The sequence below is a fragment of the Microcebus murinus genome, chromosome 10, assembly GCF_040939455.1.
Source record: "Microcebus murinus isolate Inina chromosome 10, M.murinus_Inina_mat1.0, whole genome shotgun sequence".
NCBI classification, from domain to species: domain Eukaryota; kingdom Metazoa; phylum Chordata; class Mammalia; order Primates; family Cheirogaleidae; genus Microcebus; species Microcebus murinus.
In genome coordinates this window covers 36,123,520-36,144,485 of record NC_134113.1, presented here as the reverse complement: position 1 = coordinate 36,144,485, position 20,966 = coordinate 36,123,520, and the positions used below count along the sequence as shown (strand labels likewise).

The following is a 20,966-nucleotide window of genomic DNA, read 5'->3' as shown; positions in this document are numbered from 1 at the left end:
ATGGGATTTATCTGTGATTTGGCAAGTAGCAGTGGCTTATATATTTTCATTGCTATTTATTTAGTATTCCATTATAAGGTTATGCCACAATGATGAATATTCGGGTGGATTCCACTTTGGGTTATTAAAAATAGTGCTGCTTTGATTATTGTTATACATGCATTTTGTTACATATATTTACATACTTCAGTCGAGTAAATAACAAGGAATAGAATCGTTATGTAGTATACATATATCCAATGTTAGCAGATATTGCTAAACAAATTCCATTCTCACAATTTAACTCTGTACCAGTAATGTATGAAAAGCCACACCTTCACCAATGCTTTGCATTTTTCACTTTGAGTTTTGTTTTTTAGTTTTTTTTCAGCTATTATGGGAAATGTGTGATGGGTTAAATTGCATTCCCCCTAAATTCATGGTGAAGCCTTAACTCCCAGAACCTCAGAATGTAACCTTATTTGGATATAAGGGTTTTTTTTATAGAAATGATCAATTTAAATGATATTATTGGGGTGGGCCCTAATTCAATATAACTGGTGTCCTTCTTAAAAGGAGAAATTTGGAAACAGATATGTACACATAGAAAACACTATGTGAAGATGAAGGCAGTGATCAGGGTGATGTGCTTATAAGCCAAAGAACACCAAAGAGTGCCAGCAAACCACCAGAAGCTAGGGGAGAGGCAAGAAACAGATTCTTCCTCACAGCCCTCACAAAAAACCAACCCTGCTAACACCTTGATCTCAAACTTCTAGCCTCTAGAACTGTGAGACAGTGATTTTCTGTTGTTCAAGCCACACAGTTTGTGGTACTCTGTTACAGCAGCCCAAACTAATACAATTGGCATTTCATTGTAGTTTGATCAGTAACCCCCATTATGATTATGAAAATATCTACTACTTTTAGATCTGTCAGGTTGTTTTTTATTTCAGCATATTACAAGGGCACAAATGTTTGGGTTACATATATTGCCTTTGCCCCACCCGAGTCAGAGCTACAAGTGTGTCCATCCCCCAGATGATGTGCATTGCACCCATTAGGTGTGAACATACCCATCCCCTCCTCTCTCCTCCCACCTGCCCAACATCCGATGAATATTATTACTATATGTGTACATAAATGTTGATCAATTAATACCAATTTGATACTAAGTACATGTGGTACTTGTTTTTCCATTCTTGTGATAATGAGCTCCAGCTCTATCCAGGATAATATAAGAGGTGCTAGATCACCATTGTGTTTTGTGGCTGAATAGAACTCCATGGTATACATATACCACATTTTATTAATCCATTCATGCGTTAATGGGCACTTGGATTGTTTCCACATCTTTGCAATTGTGAATTGTGCTGCTATAAACATTCTAGTGTAGATGTCTATTTTATAGAATGTCTTTTTGTCCTTTGGGTGGATGCCTAGTAATGGGATTGCTGTCAGTTTTTGCTTTTCATATTTTAAGTCTATGTATTAGATGCATACAAATTTGCTATATCTCCTATTTTATTATCATACAATACCCAACTTATTTCTTGTACATTTCTTGCCTTAAAGTCTAGATGCTATTAGAAGAATCACGGCAGCTTTGTTTAGTATTTGCATGTGTATCTCCTTTACTTCTACTTTTTCTATGTTCTTATATTTAAAGTGTGTCCATTGTATTTGCTATATCATTATTTGTATTTTTCTCATATCTTTTAATTGTATTAGTCCACTCCCACTTAATATTATTACTCATATTTTTTAGTTTAAATCTACCATCTTTATATTTGTTCTGCCTGTTTGTCCTTTGTTCCTTTTTTCTCTTGTCTTTTTATTATATGTTTTCTTATTTTATTCTACCACTATATTAGATTTTTATTTTTACTTTACATTCTTATTTTAGTAGACTTTAAGCTTATAATATGTATCCTTAACTATTAGAGTCTACTATAAATTAGTCTTTTTATCATTTCCTAGGTAATGCAAAGAGCTTCAATTTAATTTCATTAACTCCCTTCCTGCCTTTTGCATTATAGTTTTTATGTATTTTAATTCTACATAAAATGTAAGGCCTGTAAACATTATTATCATTTTTATTATTATGAAATTTACCCATACATTTTTCCAGTTCCCCCTCCATCCTGTTTTTTTTTATTGTCTTTATGATCACTTACCTTTTGCCTAATAACTCATCCTAATATTTCCTTTCTATTTAGCTTTTCTGGGGAAGCATTCTCTCAGATTTTGTTTGTCTGAAAGTGGATTAATTGTGTCTTTAATATCAATGGACATACTTCTAATTTAGAAGTTAGTTTGATTTAGAATTTTTAGGATATCATTTCAATTTTCTTCTAACATTATTTTAGTTGAATGACATCAGGTTTCTTATATTGCTCTTTTAAAAGTATTGTGGAATTTAGTCTGGCAGATTCTTAGATTTTTAGGGAGTGCGGGTCATATTTTTCAGCAGTCTTACTACAATGTATCTGATTTGTTTTGTTTTGTTTTCTCCTTTTTCTTTTTTAATCTCTTCTGGGGTTCATTGAGTATCTTGATTCTGTGGCTTATTATTTCCTTTAGTTTTTTTTTTTTTTAATTATTAAGTCTCCACCAGTATCTTTTCAAATACTGCTTCTTATTCATTTTTGCTTACCTTATCATGTTCAATATGTCCCTAATGATCTATTTAATATCCTTCATCCCTGTGTTTATTTTCATATTACAGGCCAGATATTTCCAAGTGATCTATCTTCTATGATTAAACCACCTATTGAGTTCTTAATTTAAGTTTTTATACTTTCCACATTTTCAAATTTCCATTTATTTTCTTAACATATTGATTCCAGCTATATTAAATTTTTCCATTTTGTCACTTATTTTCATAATACCTACACAAAAAAATCAGTGTCAGAGTCAACTGTGACTATGTTTCTATATTCTGATTTTATTATCTCAATTTTCTTCATTTTGTACATTGTCTGCATATCTGATTTTTTAAATGAATTTCAGACAATATGATTGAAAACTTGTAGAGGCTCTAGATGATGTCGGTTCTTGAGGGCATTTTACTTTTATGTTGTTAGGCAGTTACAATAAGGGCAGGTCAACTGAATCTAATTAAGGATTTAGATAAGTCCATGCTGGATTTCAATGTTAACCTTTCAAAATAAAGCCTGGTAATCTCCTTCACCATAGTAATCATTTTACTATCTATATGTATCTTATAACATCATGTTGTAAACTTCAGATATTAACACAATATCTATTTTAAAAAATAAATAAAAATAAAGCCTGATCTATTTCAGTTTGTCCTTAGTCCTATGGTGTTTTTCTTCAGAGATCTCAAATTAAAGTATATTTGGTAGTTTTGATCTCTGATTTTTGACTCTATCATCATGAGATTGCCAAAAGCTCTCTTTCTAGATATCTTAACCTTTGGCTTCCGCTTTCTGTTCAGTTTTTAGCCTCTATGTCAATCCTTCTTCGGAGTTCACAAACCTCTCAAGAGGAAAGTTGTATAAAATGTCAGGCTTACTTGTTTTCCGTTTCCCCAGGATCTTGGCTACTCAAGGCATGGCAGCTTTGGGATCTCTAAATTCCAATTCCCTCCACGCCCCATCCCCTACTGCTCTGTGAGACAGGGAAAAGGAGTAGAGCACGGCAGGTTTACCATTTACCTCAATGCATTTCTTTCTTTTTCAAGATCATAGTCTCTCAAGCTTTGGCTTATCTTAGTTCATTTCTATTATCTTCAAAGGGCTATTTATTGATTTATCCAGCTTTTCTATCTGCTCTTGGTTGAAGACTGGTCTGATTCAATGTGCTCCATTATAGTCAGAAGTAGAAGCTCTTCAAATTGGTTTTTGTTCTTTGTGATTCTTCCAATCTATAGCACTGATAAACCATTTGTATATGAATCTGGAATCTGTAGGTATATTTGCCTCACATCTCGCTACTTAACTCCCACTGTGGCTTGAACAATCTCGTTTTGAAAAAGACATCCTGAGGCTTTCTTTGGATTTAGGTAATGAGGAACATGTGAGGAATACCCACTTCCCACAGTCTTATTACTATTACCTGCTCCATCCAAAGCAGGGTGAATTTCTGCAGGAAGTAGGACATTTATTATCCCCTCAAGGTTTTGCCTCTTTCTCTCCCCATGTCTTCTGCAGAACAAAGGACTTCCTTAATGATCTTTACTATATATGGAAATTTTATATTAGACATATTCACTGTCACTCTGGGGCAGTATTGAAGTATAGATAGATTTTCCTCTGTGTTTTCATTAGCTTGATCCATTGAGGTTTTTGACCTCAGAAAATGAGATGTGAGTTGGTTGGTACTATATTTTGCCTATATTATGAGATGCAGTGGATAGTACCTGACTCTTTATAACCACTAGTAACCATATACTTGAACTTTAAAAGCTGGGGAGGTATGTATGGGTGACAGCAACAGTTCTCCATTTGATTTTACTAAAAACAACATTTTTTTTAAGAAACAACATTTTTTTAAATCAATGGGACATCAAAAAAAATAAACAACAAAATTGTCCAGTTTTCTTTACACTAGATGGATTTTTGAATAGGAAGTATTTGTTTTTTCTACAGATGGGTTTATATTTTGATAGTCTAAGGCATATTATTTAGTCATCCAAATATATGCCCATCAAAAATTCCATTGTGTCACCTGTAGTTAAGAGTGATCAAATATATAAAGCAATCCATTTGAATACTCCATTTATGAGGTGAAAGAAAATGAAGCACAAATCCAAAATTTTCCTCTTTAGAACATCACACCCTTCTTTAAATTTTGTAAATTATATCCCTTTCTATAAATCTATTTCCAAGCAAAATGGATGCCCTGACTTTAAAGCTTTGTAGGATCCTCTTGACCTAGCAATAAATGCCTAGAAATCAGTACTGACTGTTTCCTAGCAACAAATTAAATATTAGCATAGTCTTGATAGTCACATGGTCTTCTCACCTCAGAAAACTGTTCATTAAGGTCAAGGGTAATTAACACTTCAGATAATAACAGAGACCCCTAGTCATAGTTGATAACTATTCCTGTAAATGTCATCAGATCAGTTATAGGAAACAGGCTGTTTATGATCTCACTCACAGCTACTTATCATATGGAGTTGTTTGTGTATAATCATAGTGAATCACAGCAATTTTTTCTCACGGCCACACTCTAACCAGCAATTGCCAAATACTAATATAGCATTTGGGGTAGGGCCAAATGAGTAATTTCTCCCCTTTAGATCTATCAGTGTGTGAAGGTTTTCACGTGGTGAGCCACAGCATAATAAAATCTAATTGGAAAAAGTACTTGAGAAAGAAAACTACAAAGTGGTATCCCATGGGTAAAATCTATTTGTGTACTAAAACATCCTTTGTTTGGTCAAATGCAAACTTCCTTCTGGGGCCTGTCTTGGATCCATTAGTTCCCAAATTTCAATTCAACTGAATAGCAATGAACTGAAAACAACCTGCAATTTCCTGGAACCTCAAAATAAAGTGAAATCAAACAACTTGATTTTGATAATGGAAAAACACTTTCTTGCTCCTAAGGAATGAGTCAAATGAAGTGTTACAAGAAATCCATTGTGTGTCTGTCTGCTTCCCAGTGAACCATATATAGAAAAATATTTTAACCAATCAATTTCACATGCATTTAAGCCCATTCTATTAGAACTAATGCACTGTCCAAGAACTGCCAAAAGTAATTTATGACATTATCACAAATGAGAATTATAAAAGCCTAAGATAGGAAATCTTAAATAAAGAATAAAACAGTGCTAAATTTTAATATTGAGGAAGAGGGAGGTAACATGTAATATGTACTCTTTTCTTACCTAAAGTAAGTCCTATGGGCAATATATGTAACCTTAATACTTGTACCCCAATAATACGTTAAAATAAAAAAAAATAAATAAAGTAAGTACTAAAAGAAGTGAAGATGAAAACAGAGACTCACACCTAACTTTGAACAATCAATGTAATGAATCCATTGAATATGACAAAGTGTTTGCACATACCCATTCCATGGGTAACAGGAACTGGAAATATAACTGGTAAGTAATTCAATATCTAATTTTTTTCCTTAAAATTTGTGGTTATATTTTCCTTACTAGGACTCTTTTCTTCTTTAAACAACAAAAGTGAATTGACTATTTTTATTAAAAAGGCTTACAGATATTTATATCTTATATCCAACAATTAATTTTCTTTTTCAACAACAGCAGTAATAAAAATACAATGGTCTTTAACAAGTATCGCACCTCTATTCCTTTTTGAAACCATTTTTCCCCCTACATATTAAGGTACACCTTAACATTTAGATGGTTAATTACTGAATGCAATACTTTTCCATTAAACCTGCAATATAGTATATTTTCTTGTTAGTCCAATCAAACATTTTTGTACACATAGAAGTTACAGCAATTAATAACGCTTCTAAAATAATCCCCAGCTAAAATTATTAAAAGACTAGTTTACAGAAGACAATCTTTATATAATTTCTGCATAAAATTTCTATATAATTTCTTTAATTTTACAGTATCACAAAAATAAAATATCTGGGCACTGAAATAAAATTCAAATGATATAAACCAAAAAATGAACTACCATAAAAAATGATATACCATGTTCCTCTGAATTATGATGAGAATATTCCATTAAAAGTTTGATAAAAATATCTACATGGAGACATTTTTAGTATAAGCAAAATGCATAATTAATAGGTTCCAAAGGATAAATCTCAATTCAAAAAATCAATAATATGCCTCAAATGGGATATTTACCCTAAAATGTGATATTATAATTTCTGTATTTTAATTAGAAAAGTAATGAAAAAATCATGATAAGCTAAATACGTATGCTACTTAATGACCATTGTAACACATACAGCATTTCAGGTTCATAAAAGTGGAAGCTCAAAACCCTAGAGAAAAGGCATTTCGTATAAAAGAAAGGCACATTACCTTTTATTTCGTGTTGGCTTGCTTCCCGTCTTCTTTCTAGTTCTTTTCTGTCATAATTTAACCTCTTTAAGCACATAATTCCATACTGCAAACTTGTTCTATTATTTTTTTTAAAAAAGAAAACACACTGAATTACTCAGGAGGTAAAGAAAGTTCTTTGATTAGCCATAGTCAACACTAAGCACTGCTTTTTAGAGCAACAGGTTAATAAATTACATTTACAATTAAATCCTTCAGTATTGGAAGGAAACAAATTTATAATTATGTTAATCACACAATATTTCCAAAATCATAAAAAAATCTTCAAAATAAAACATAGTTTTTAAAATAATCATTTATCTTGTTACTTTGTATGTCTTTGTCTTCCATGTAGCTATTCCTATATTATGTGCAAACAAATTAATATTTTATTCATTTGAAAAGAATTTAAAATTCCCATTATGGAGACAGCAACAAATTTATAAGAAATGGATACCTCTTCTTAAGCTGTTAAGAAAAATAACATAAAAAATGAATTAGTTAAGTAATAAAATAGAGAACTGAATATTAAAACGAATAGCTCACAACTCTAAATGATACAGAAGTATCTAAAAAGAACAAGTCAGCAGATACTGCAATTGTGCATGAAAAGGATACTGTGGAAGAGCAGAAAATTGCTCTGTAAGGAAGCAGGTATCAGAGAAAGGACTATGAAATAAAATGAAGCATCATGAATAGGATTGCAGATGAAATTTTAAAGATGTGGTGACAGTGAGACACGCTGTCCAACATTGAAAAGCCATGCTAAGAAGAAAGGAGGAATACAGCTACATTTGGAAAGTAGGAGTATATTAAGGAAAGCCTGGTATTTTATGTAACTGTGAAATACATCCAGGTGATAGAGAATTATTGGACAATTTTCAGAGGGGGAAGACATGACAATAAACTTTTTTTTGTTTAAGAAAGAATAATTGGGTAGCAAAATAGGAGATGGAAAATAAGTAATCCCAGGAGACAGAGAAACCATTTAAGGGGTCAATGCCACCAAAATAATGACAGCAGCTATGAGCACGAAAAGAAAATCCATTTATTGAAGAGAGATTCTTTTCCCCAATGTATATTTTTGTCAGCTTTATCAAAGATTAGATTGCTGTATACTGATGGTTTCATCTCTGATATCTCAGATCTATTCCAGATATCTATGCTTCTGTTCTTATGCCAGTACCAGGCTGATTTAACTATTATTGCTTTATAGTACTGCTTGAAGTCAGGAAGACTGATGCCTCCCAGTTTGTTCTTTTTATTTAAGATTGCTTTGGCTATACGAGGTTTTTTTCTGGTTCCATACGAAGTGAAGAATTATTTTTTCTAGATCTGTAAAGAATGCTGATGGTATTTTCATGGGGATTGCATTGATTCTGTAGATCACTTAGGTAATATTGACATTTTAACTATATTGATTCTACCAATCCATGAACAAGGTAGATTTTTCCATCTGTTTAAATCTTCTGCAATTTAGAATCTCTCTTCAATAAATGGTGCTGGGAAAACTGGTTAGCTACATGCAGAAGAGCAAATCAGGATCCCTACCTCTCACTTCTCACAAAAATTCACTCTAGATGGATAACAGACTTAAACTTAAGACATGAAACCTTAAGAATCCTAGAAGATGTTGGGAAAACCCTATCAGACATTGGCCTAGGCAAAGAATTTTTGAGGAAGACCCCCAAGGCAATCACCGCAGCATCAAAAATAAACAAATGGGATATGATCAAATTAAAAAGTTTCTGCACAGCCAAGGAAACCATCAGTAGAGCAAATAGACAACCCACAGAGTGGGAGAAAATATTTGCTCTCTACACCTCTGATGAAGGCCTAATAACAAGAACCTATCTAGAACTTAAAAAAATTAACAAGAAAAAATCAAACAATCCCATCAAGAAATGGGCAATGAAAATGAAAAGAAATTCTCCAAAGAAGACAGAATAATGGCATGCAAACATATAAAGAAATGCTCAACTTTTCTAATTATTAGAGAAATGCAAATAAAAACCACAATGAGATACCACCTAACCCCAGTAAGAATGGCCTATATCAAGAAATCCCAAAACAACAAATGCTGCCGAGGATGCAGAGAGACAGGAACACTCCTACACTTCTGGTGGGACTGCAAATTAGTGCAACCTTTGTGGAAAAGAATTTGGAGATACCTCAAACAGCTAGAAATAGAAATACTATTCAACCCTGCAATAGCATTGTTAGGCATCTACCCAAAAGAGCATAAGACATTCTATTATAAAGACATCAGCACCCGAATGTTTATAGCAGCACAATTCACTATTGCACGGTCATGGAAACAACCCAAGTGCCCATCAATTCATGAGTGGATAATTAAAATGTGGTATATGCTCACAATGGAATATTACTCAATCCTAAGAAATGACAGTGAGCTAGCACCATTTATGCTATCCTGGATTAAGCTTAAGCCCGTTATCCAAAGTGAAGCGACACAAGACATGGAAAATGGGCTCCACATCTACTCGCCATCAAATTGGTACTGACTGATTTAAACTTCGGTTTTCAAATGGTGGCAATGCTCACCAGAGATTCGGTGGTGGGGGGGGGAGGGCCCAATCTTAGGGAGTGGGAGGGCATAACTCTAACCCTTCTTAGGGAGAGGCAAAGAAATACAATGTAACCAAAATGTTAAAAAAAAAACAAAACTTTTTAGCAGGTGGTGGACAGGCGGGAGTGGGGAGGAGGAAAGGGCCGTATGCTTCCATAATGTGTGTGATGCACACCACCAGGGGATTGGACATATCGGGAGGAGGGAGGGGGCAGGGGCAATATTTGTAACCCTAACAATATTTGTACCTCCATAATATGATGAAATAAAAGAAAAAAAAAAGAAAATCCAGAGAACAGAGATATTCAAGAGAGGAAATGAAAAGATTTAGTGATATTAGACATCAAGGATGTGGAAGAGTATGATAGGAAAAAATATTGATAATCTCTAGGTTTTAAGAATAAAAACCAATGACTATCAGTGATGATAGTTACTGATATCATCACTGATATCACATAGGGTGTAGATATTATGTAATATCTCAAGTGTTTAGGAATATACACATATTTAGCTATACACAGTGACCAGGCTACACTTAGGTGATAGATGCATTTCTAAGCCCTATATTTTAATAAAAATAATGTTGAGTCAAATTTTTCAGAATCAGAGAAAAATGGAAACAAAACTGCATTAGGTAGGTGTCGTGGGCTGAATTGTGTTTTCCTAAAATTCATATGTTGAAGCTCTTACTCTTGGTGCCTCAAATTGTGACTGTTTTGGAGATAGGGCCTTTAAAGAGGTAATTAAGTTAAATGAGGCCATTAGGCTAGGCCCTGACATAAACTGACTGATATCCTTGTAAGAAGAGCAAATTTGGACCCATGAGACACCAAGAATGTGCCCTCACAGAGGAAAGATCATGTGAGGACATGAAGAGAGGGAGGTGTTGGGCAAGCCAAGGAGAGAGGCCTCAGAAGAAAGCAGACCTGTCATGCCTTGATCTCTAACATCCAGCCTCCAGAACTATGAGGAAATAAATTTCTGTTATTTAAGCCACTCAGTCTGTGGCATTTTGTTATGACATTTGTACAAACGAACTTGATAAAATACTAAATAATACTTGTATAACAACCATCAGAGATATTAGTAGGCAGCTTGAGATTAAACTAATGGTTCTTGGCTAGTTTCTGCCAAGTTTTTATATGTAATACAAAATCATACAAAAAGAGGATAATATTGTGACAGTATCTTTCAGATGGAAAACTAGTTGAAAATGTAATGTGCAGTCAGGTATTGCCTGTTTCAAATCAGAGATTAGCATAACATAAAAATGAAGCTTGTGTATTCCCCAGAACAAATAAGAACCTTGATATTTGAGTCATTTTTATTTTTTTTTTAATTTGATCATTATAAAACTTATTTTTACAAAAATAATAAAGCAGCACTAAAAGTCAGTCTAGTGAAGAATGAGAAAAATGGTGTGCTGTCAAAATACACTAAATACAAGTCTAATGCAACCACATAAAATTTGAAGGCCTACACTTTCAGTTATAGAGACCTCACTCACTACCTCACAATGTATACGATACACAACAATTGAGATTGGTACAAAGGTGCTTTCTCTAGTGAACAGAAATTACTCACCCTAGTATCCACATCTATATGAACTAGAAAAGTACATGCTCAACAAAGAAAATATTATTTTACCATATAGTAATGATCTTAAAACAAGAAAACTTATCTAAATTTTCCTTCATCTGAGTCAAATCTCTATAATTTCCTCAAGCTTTCCACCAGATTTTTACCACTTTATCAATAATAATTTAGGGTCAATAAATGAATACAATTTTTTAGTTATTTCACCCCATGACACTTTTGTTGTCCCTGTCAATAAACACAACCTAATTATGCCTTGTCAATGTATTAACCAATACTGAGATTTTTGTGTCAACTATAAATCCCACATCTTTTCCACATAAGCTAATATTATATTAAATCATGAATTTGCATCCAGCATTTTAATAGTTTTCTAAAACTATTGTATTCATCTCTGCTAAATTTAATCCAACAATGTCAACAGCTGCATTAAAATTCAAGATATCTCCATAAATTGGAATGAAAAGCCAAAATTATTATCTATTTATCCTAATTTTATGTCAGCAACATATATAATTTTTATACTATTTTTATTTTAGTCACTGATTAAATGGTGGACTGCATAGCACCAAACAATCTTCTAAGCCCAAATTATCTAGATTTAGGTTTATTATTATTTAATTTATTATCATAATCAACTATATATGAAACAATCAAAATTCAGCTGACATTTTTTTATCAAATATAAACATAGCATTTATGATATGGTATTAAAACAAACCCTTTTTAAAGTGTTAGATGGTAAAAAAACTTGGAAAAGGAGATTGCATTTTATTGCAATTTTTGTGCACATATATTTTCATAGACATTGGGCACATAATTTGCATATTCACATAGCTCTGCATTAGATAGTTCTTGCAATTTGCTGCATTAAAATATTTTTTCCAGGTAAATGTACACAGATGTTTCAAATAGCACATATCTTCTATCACATGAACATCAATTTTTGTTTTAATAAAATATATGCTATGTATTGTTTTATTTTAATTATTCTTTGGCAAAAACCTACCGATGGAAGCTATCCACCATTTTTAAATGGACACGGAGATCTTTTTTTGTTAGGTGATCTAACATTCTTGCATCTACCAAGCATTCCATAAAGTAACTTCTGTATTGAGGTAACCCCAGGCTGGGAAGCCATTCATTTCCAATCCACTCGTGGTTCATATCTCCATAAGCCAGGGTCTGTAGAAAAACCGGACACTAGAATTGTTTTATAGCAGTCAAGTTTTTTAACCAATAAAATAAGATGGTAATTGAAGAATATTATCTATTATTATATAAACTAAATATATATAAACATATATGTATTTAGCTATATATATTATATAAATATAAATATAAACTTGTATTTAATTACTAGGATGTATGGAAAAAAAGCGGAAATAATATTTAGCCTGTATATAATTTGCTTTGGTACAAAATTTGTATATACTTATCCAAGTACTTGCCTATTGAAAATGATTGACTGTTCACTTTGTATTATCCAAAGGAATTATATTTTGTCCAACTATGTATTTTGTTAATAAAGAAATTAGAATTAAAGTTATATTAAAAATTCTGAGATTTAAGATTTTTTATATTGATAGGTTTATTTTAATTATTTATTTATAGCTGTCAGCTAATACTCCATTTCCATCTTAGCAAAGCCACTATTGCCATTGCTACAGTATAATGAATGAAAAGATTTGATGTGAAATAGAAACCTCAGTAAACAAATAAAGAAGGAAGCAATGAGGTTCAAGTACAGAACATCTATATGGACATTGTTGTTATCTAGCAAAGCATGCAGTCAGCATTCCATAAAGAACATTGGAAGGAATCAAAATCTTTTCTAGAAATTAATCAATATAAACTCTATCCTTAAAGAAGCAGGGCATGATCAAAAACTAACAGATAATCTAATTATTTAATATAGCAATATGAACTGATCTTTCTACCTACTGTTCAAAATAGCTAAAATGAAGATCTAAATCAACCATCAACAGGAAACCAGTTTTTAAAAAAATTATTACTCTCTACTAATTTTAGTTTCCTACATAGTTCCTTATCATACCCTAAATTGACAATTCTAACATACTTTTCTAGTGAAAATCTAGGTGCTCCCCTTTTTTGTGTGTATTCTTAAGAATGATGAAATTTTTACCAAAATCACATTCTAATGCAACTCTGTGTTACTGCAAATTTGAAAACAGGTCCTAATATAACTATCAAAGATTTTCTTATAGTGAAAGGTTTGAAGCACATTGAATATACCATGTGTTTATTTTTTAAGTTCTCCAACATGTGGAAATGTTGAAAAAATGCACAGCTTCCTTGAAAACATTTGTTTCTTCAAAGTAGAGACGCTTGTCTCATACGGTCATCTTAATAAATGGGAACAACTGTAACTGGTGTTCTGTAACAGTGACACTGCTGCTTCAACCCCCTCCTCTTACACTTTTCATTATACCTTTAAAGCACATGGAACTCCAAATAAGTCTTTTCTTTCTTTTTATTCCCCCTTAGATCCAACTTGAATGATTCCTGATTAAATATATTCAGAGAAATTTAAGTTACAGATCATTCTTTTGTGGGAAGAAAGAAAATTATCATTTTAAAAGAGGCCAAGTATGAAATGATAATCATCTTATTTGCAAAATATAACAATTAAAATGACATACAGTATTAAATATAATATAGATTTACAAATACATATCAGGCTAATATTTGAGCTAAGTGAAGATTTATATTATGATTTATAATAGCTTCTTAATTTATAGCATAGCCTACTAAATGATATTGTCTTAAAGCATTGAATTTCCTACCTGAGCCCAGCTTCCTTCCTCAGATTCTTTCTGTGTTAGCAGCAGGAAATGATTAATAAAGCAGGTAAATACAAATTCATTTCAAACGATTACAGTAAAAATTTTCTAGCAGAAGCAAAATTATTATACAAAATGTTAATTATTATGGTATAAGCAGATAAATACACAGATTCTTATTCAGATCCACAGTGATCAATTTTGAACTCAAGGACAACTACAAGATAACTACATAGTTTTAAATTAATTCTACTGTAAATTTTAAATTCATGATTTTTGTGAACATTTGGTCCGGTCACTCCAAAACTTTTTAATTCTTAAAAGTGTGTAATTTTCCAAATGTAATGTGTTATAATAAAAAATTCTGATTATATATGTAAATATATATACTATGAAAATCTTATATAAATTAAATTAATTCAGTGAAATCCCTCCAAGAAACTTGTCATAATCAAATAGATTTCAACAACAGCCAACAAACAAAACAAGACAGCAACCAAGTATAAGAAACCTAAACTAAAAATGAAATTAGTACATGACATGGGCATTTTTATCCATCATAAACTTGTAGATAATCAATTTTTCTAATAGGGATAAAACTGAAAGGACATTAAATTAGAAAGAAGTTGCTAAAGATAAAATGTATATTCTCAATTTTGTCACTTTACATGAAAAACGTCTAGATATAACACTATATTTTTAAAAGCTGACAATTAGAAGTTCTTGAGCACAATGCTTTAGAATACCAAAAAACATAGCATTTCTTTTTCTTTCTTTTCTTTTTTTTTTTTTTTTTTTTTTTTGGTCAAGCTCTGTATTTCAGAGGGTAAAACACAAGAAATTACATGATTATATTAAAAATGAGCATTCAATCTAAGCTTTTCTAATGCTGCTTTAATTTGGCTTAGAAACCCGTGTAGCTTATGCCCAACACCAAGTAATATGTGTTACAAAAGATTTCCAATGTTGCAAAATGGATAAGTTTCATTGAATTCTTGCTTAATGTTTGCATATCATAAACTCTTATGATATTAACTACATTGTGACAATCTAGCACTGCTTCATTTAAAAATGTCAAGTGAGGACAGTAAATTAAAACTGAATAAAAAGTTAGTTATTTTTGCATGTAACTATATGAGCATACCTTATTACTCTGGTCTATAATAAACAAATTAATTGCTTCATCCAAACCAGCAAAGTAACTTTTCTTCAAGTTCAACAAAGCCATAAAGACTAACCGTTTTTGCTGGAGCTGCAAGATTTTCCATTTCTTCGTGGGTCACCCAAACGTTGCCTGAAGGCTAGTGAGGAGGCGCAGAGGGAAGCAGTGGATCCGTGGGAGGTAAGCAGTGGTAAAGAAGAAAGGCAGCACCTCTGTAAGTTAGTTACCAGCATCACGGCCACACCACAGTGCCCTGCCTCTACAGTGTGCATGAGACAGAGAGCATGGCTGGTTTGCTCAGAATTTCATTTTTACCTTCTACTCAAAAGGTTATATAGAAAGAGGCATTCTGTGAAGCTCATGGGGGGGTAGATGACACTTTAAAATGACACTTCTGTGATTATTAATCAGAAAAAGGGCATGATTGAAATTTGCATTTCAAAGGTATATGGCTATCAGATCCATTTTTGTAAAAATGGAGAATTGATTAAAGTTGATCAGTAGAAGAATGTAATGTTACTGTTTACTTCAGAAAATGATGACACATGTATTTTGTTGCATTATTACCAAAATTTCTTTCATATAATTTTGATTCTTCAATGTCCTTGGATGGAGAAAATCAGTTATCAATACAAAGCTGTAAGCACTATCACAACCTGTCTGGAAACCAGCATCAGCTTTTCCCAAATAATTTCTTCCTTTTGCAATTTAGTAAATATGTTGTGTTCCTATATTCTTACAAATTAAAAAGAAGTGAAATGCTATTTTTTATTTATTAAAGGCATTCTTCATCCTCATTAAATACTGTCAAATTACGAAACCTATATAAGTTTTTCCAGGCACATCAATGTAATTTACATCCAATGTATTACTTGTTACTTGTTTGGGGAAGCGTTTAGTTTTAAAAACTTGAAAGCAGCAAAATTATTACCCAAACATCATAAAACATCACCATAATTCACTTTGAAATTTGTCTACCATTCACTTAGTATCATGATTGACTTTCCCTGTGTTATAGGTAATGTAATTCAACATAATTTAAAATGTAACTGCATATAAACTAAATTGGTGCTTATAATTTTATATAAATGAAATTGTGTGTGTGTATATGTATGTGTGTGTGTGTATACAAACAGTCATGTACCATATTATGTTGTTTTTGGTCAATGATAGGCTACATATACAACAATGGTCCCATAAGATTATAATGATGCTGAAAAATTTCTATCACCTACTGATGTAGTTAGCTATCATACCAGTGCAGTGCAACATATTACTCACTTGTTTGTGGTGATGCTGGTGTAAACAAACCTACTGCGCTACAAATCATATCAAAGTATAGCACATACAATTATGTGCAGCCATAACAATAATGATAATAAATGACTATGCTACTGGTATATATATATATACACACTATATTATACTATACCTTTTTCTTATTATTTTATAGTGTACTCCTTCTACCTATAAAAAAAGTTAACTGTAAAATAGCCTCAGGCAAGTCCTTCAGGAGATATTCCAGAAGAAGGCATTGTTATCATTGGAGACTACAGCTCCATGTGTGTTGTTTCCCCTGAAGACCTTTCAGCGGGACAAGGTGTGGAAGTAGAAGACAGTGATATTAATGATCCTGATCCTGTGTAGGCCTAGGCTAATGTACAAGTTTGTGTATTAGTTTTTAACAAAAAAGTTGAAAAATTCAAAAACAACAGGAAAAAAAGAATAAGATATAAAGATATAGAAGAATATAAATAAAGAAAATATTTTTGTGCAGCTATATAATGGATTTGTGTTTTAAGCTAAGTGTTATTAGGAAAGAGTCAAAATTTAAAAAATTGAAAGTTCATGCAGTAAAATAGTTACAGTAAGGTAACGCTAATTTAATTTTGAAGAAAAAATAATTTTTATAAATTTAGTGTAGTCTAAATGTATAGTGTTTATACCTTGGTATATGATAGTGTTCTAGGCCTTCTTCACATTCAGTTAGCACACACTCACTGACTCACCCAGAGCAACTTCCAGTCCTGAAAGCTCCATTCATGCAGGTATGCTATTTTTATTTTTATACTATATTTTTTACTGCACCTTTTCTATGTTTAGATATGTTCAGATACACAAATACCATTGGGTTACAATTTTCTACAGTATTCAGTGCAGTAACATCCTGTACAGGTTTGTAGTGTAGGAGCAATAGGCTCTACCATATAACCTAATTGTGTAGTAGGATATAGCATGAAGGTTTGTGTAAGTACACTCTATCACATTCTCACAACACATCTTTCACAGCTCATTTCTCAGGACATATCCCCATTGTTAAGCAACACATGTATATATATTTGAGTAACAAAGGAAGTTGGGTAGTAAAGATTAATAATTACAAATAAATTACATAGGCATAAAAGTTCCAAAGGTTAGGAATCAAATGTTTGTGTACAATGCTCATATGTCTACTACTTTGGAACTCAGAGTATAGCCAAGTTTTTTCCTATATGATAAATCTGTGCACACCCTTAAATTAATTTAGAATGCAAAAGCCCTCTGTGTCATTGAAAGCCCCTGCCCTCTACTCCTGGCTTCTAAGAATGGAGCTCATGATAAACAGAAAGTTGCAAATGAATAGATAAAACATTAAATCACTTGGAGGAAATTGTTTTTATTGACTTTGGGAAGAATGTACTATGCTAAAAAGCACCTTATGCTCATCCGTCACATTTCCTTTACATCCAATGATCACAGTGCTTTGACTAAGCAGCTGTACTATTTGTTCAAAGTCAGTTTCCATAATGATTACCTGAGGGGAAATTCATCTAAGCCATGAATGACTTAAATGACTTAAGATTGCAAGACAGTGAAAAATCAATTTTACAATAATGTCTGTAGCTTTTACTTTGACTCTGAATCCAAATAATGAATATCTAACTCCATCCATAAGAAACCACCAGTATTATCTCATATGGGAATAGATACATGCAATATATCTTTCACAGGTTATTTTTAAATCCATGTTTGCTGATCTGTCAGCAGGTTCTGTGACACAGAAGATACTGTAAGCTATGGTTTTATCTGTATTTTTACTTGCAAAATGAGTATATATCCAGGACAATTTTCCATACTATGGTTGGCAAACTTTCAGAAGTTGTATGTTGGTTGCTTATGTTTGATGTGCAGTTTTAGTTGTGAAGAGCATTGCTGGCCCTATAATCTTGTAAAGTAACCCACAAAATAGCTTCCACACAACCCAAACAAGTAGACATTGGTTGAGATTTTAACAAGTTTATTTTATAAGCAAGCCCATATGTAGTAAGTCAATTATTCAATTAGACTGTTTTCTTTCCACTGTCAGTTTAGGGGATGGAACTTTCATCTGGGTGAGTCATGAAGGAAGACTTGAAAGTGTTTTGAAGAAGGGCAACCCTAGGAGAATCACTAGGGGTGGGAGGCTTTGAGCAATCAATCAAAGGACACAAGGACACTAGTGCCTTGGGACCAAGGATAAAGAGAGTGCAAAAAGTAGGTTGGAAAAGGATAATGGATAAACATCACATAACCTGGTCGTGGTCCTCTAAGAGCCCCTTAAAATCTCCTCAATGCCCTTGGCAGTCTGTGTTGCAACCTCTTCACAATGTCTGAGCTGGAAAACGCAAACTGATAGTCATTATTTGTGGCTAATATTGTCTGAGTCTAATAGGTGACTTATAAAATTTCAATTATATTAATAATTACCAAATTATAATCAGGAGGCTTGAATTATAGCAGTGCCACTTTCCAGCAACTACCTTAAGATATTTCCTCAACCTCTCTTAAATTTCAAATTCTACACCTCTTAAGTGGGAATAAAAGCACATGCTTCGTATTAGAAAAAAATACTGAAAAGTTTATATTATATAATATGTTCTAAGACATGGCTGGGACCAGGACCAGGCAAGTCCCAGAAGGCTGCATTTAAGGAAGCACTGGCTTTCAGGGTCATGCAAGTGCAGGTCAATACCTGACAATGAGCACCTCCTTAAATTTTGTGCTTATGATGCCTTGCTAGCCTCCTCTTGATTTAGATGGAATAGAATATTTAAAAAGTATAATCAGCTGAGAACTGAGAAGAAAATTTATGAAGGATGTTAATAATTAAAGCACTTACCTAATTAAGTCACTTTAGAAAGAGTTATGTCAGAAAAATAAATATTAAAATGAACATAATAAATAATATATGAAAATTAATCAGGGGAAAATAATTAGTTCTCTTGCTATCAGAGAGGCAGGGATACCTAAAGCAGCCAGAATAATCCTAAATTTTACCTAGGTCAAAGTAACTTTTGTTACTACCTACCTAGATCATTTTGAAGCATTTTTTTCTTTATAATTAAATTATTAATACAAAATAGTAACTTGAAATTTACTTTTACATTCAAATGGTCTGGATCCATATTTTTCCCCATCTGAATTTTTGTTTCTCATTATAAGAGAAATAATTCCCATTATAATAAGACTGGTATTTATACAATTATACCTCACCCAATTTCCACTAAATGTTGAGGCTTATGAGGTAAGTAATAATGAAAAGAGGATCCAAAACAGACTAAAAAAATGCTTGAAAAAAGAAGGGAAACTGATAGAGTGCAGGAAGCAGAAACAGGAGAATGTCCTTGTTGAGACTCTGGTTAAAACCACATGGGATGTGACCTTAAATATATCACTTTACTTCTCTACACTGGTTTTCTCCATCTGTGAAACAGATAGAATAAAAATACCTAATAGCATGGTTGTGAAGCTTACATGTTTTATCACATGTAAAGCAGTTAGAATGGTGCCTGACAGTAAGCACTCACCAAAGTTAGCTACTACTGTTATTTTATTAGACATTCTGTTAAGTCACCTCCACCCAAGAAAATCTTTAATTTAATAAATACTCTTAATTTCCTCTGTACACCATGCTGATGAATGCCTATCTTATGTCTTACATTTCTGCTCAAACTTGTTGAATTATATAGTTACTCAAGATTTTGTTTCAAACCTACTTATTTCCATTGTACTAGCTTTGTTAAAATTTGATTAGGCAATTTAAATAAATATTACATAAAGCAAAAAATAAAAGAAATTTGGCTCATGTATGAACACTAAATTGAATTATCTGGAAAGACCAGGTAAAAGCAAATCATAAAACATTCTGTCAATGAAACATAATTTTGTCAATCTGGAGAAGAAATTGTAAATGTCCAGAAATAATCTTTACTCAAATAGCTTTTGAATAGATCTTGAAGTCATCACTTTAAAAAGAAATCCAAACTAGAAAAATTAAAGATGTTTTATGGATGATGTTTCCAAAGAAAGATAATGTGGAACTCCAGATGTTGGAAACATACTTAAAGAAAAGCTCTAAGTGCCTCATCTAACTTTTGCAAATGCCTGAATATTTACACAATTTTACTTAGGGTAAAGTATTTTAAGAATGTACTTAATTTTAATGACATCCTTCTTCAACCAAATACCAATTAATGGACATTTCCATTTCTACCCTAGTACATAAGAGGCTTTCTATAGTAATAGTATTTTGGAAAAAAGAAACAGAAAGCTGGAAGGTTAGGACTTGCCCAAAGAAAAAATAAATGTGATCTTTAGATTTTCCTTTTGCTGATCCAGTATATTTTATTTACACAGGAAAGGAGGTAGAATCAGACAGAAGTTCTAGTAGTTTAAAAAGGAAAAAAAAAAAAAAAAGTAGGTACCCTGTCTTTTTCTCCTGAGTACTTGAGTCAATGAAAAAATATACCTGGCTGAGGAACCCAAACCCAAACCTTAATGTACATAATATTTATATGATCAGAACAAATT

General features: G+C 32.3%; 1 protein-coding gene across 13 annotated transcripts in view; it reads right to left on the bottom strand.

Annotated features, from left to right (window-relative positions):
• The window catches only part of PPFIA2 (PPFI scaffold protein A2), a 441,105-nt gene that overhangs the window by 14,161 nt on the left and 405,978 nt on the right, over positions 1-20,966 (bottom strand). For 9 of the 13 annotated variants that reach the window (XM_020287953.2, XM_076007132.1, XM_020287957.2 and 6 more), the window contains 4 exons: positions 15,214-15,276; positions 13,979-14,008; positions 12,181-12,374; positions 6,971-7,068 (listed from right to left, as the gene is read on the bottom strand). In XM_020287953.2, the coding sequence (XP_020143542.1) occupies positions 6,971-7,068; positions 12,181-12,374; positions 13,979-14,008; positions 15,214-15,276 (385 nt within the window). The remainder of the gene's footprint in view (positions 1-6,970; positions 7,069-12,180; positions 12,375-13,978; positions 14,009-15,213; positions 15,277-20,966) is intronic. The other 4 variants (XM_020287955.2, XM_020287966.2, XM_076007139.1 and 1 more) reach the window with 1 other exon arrangement.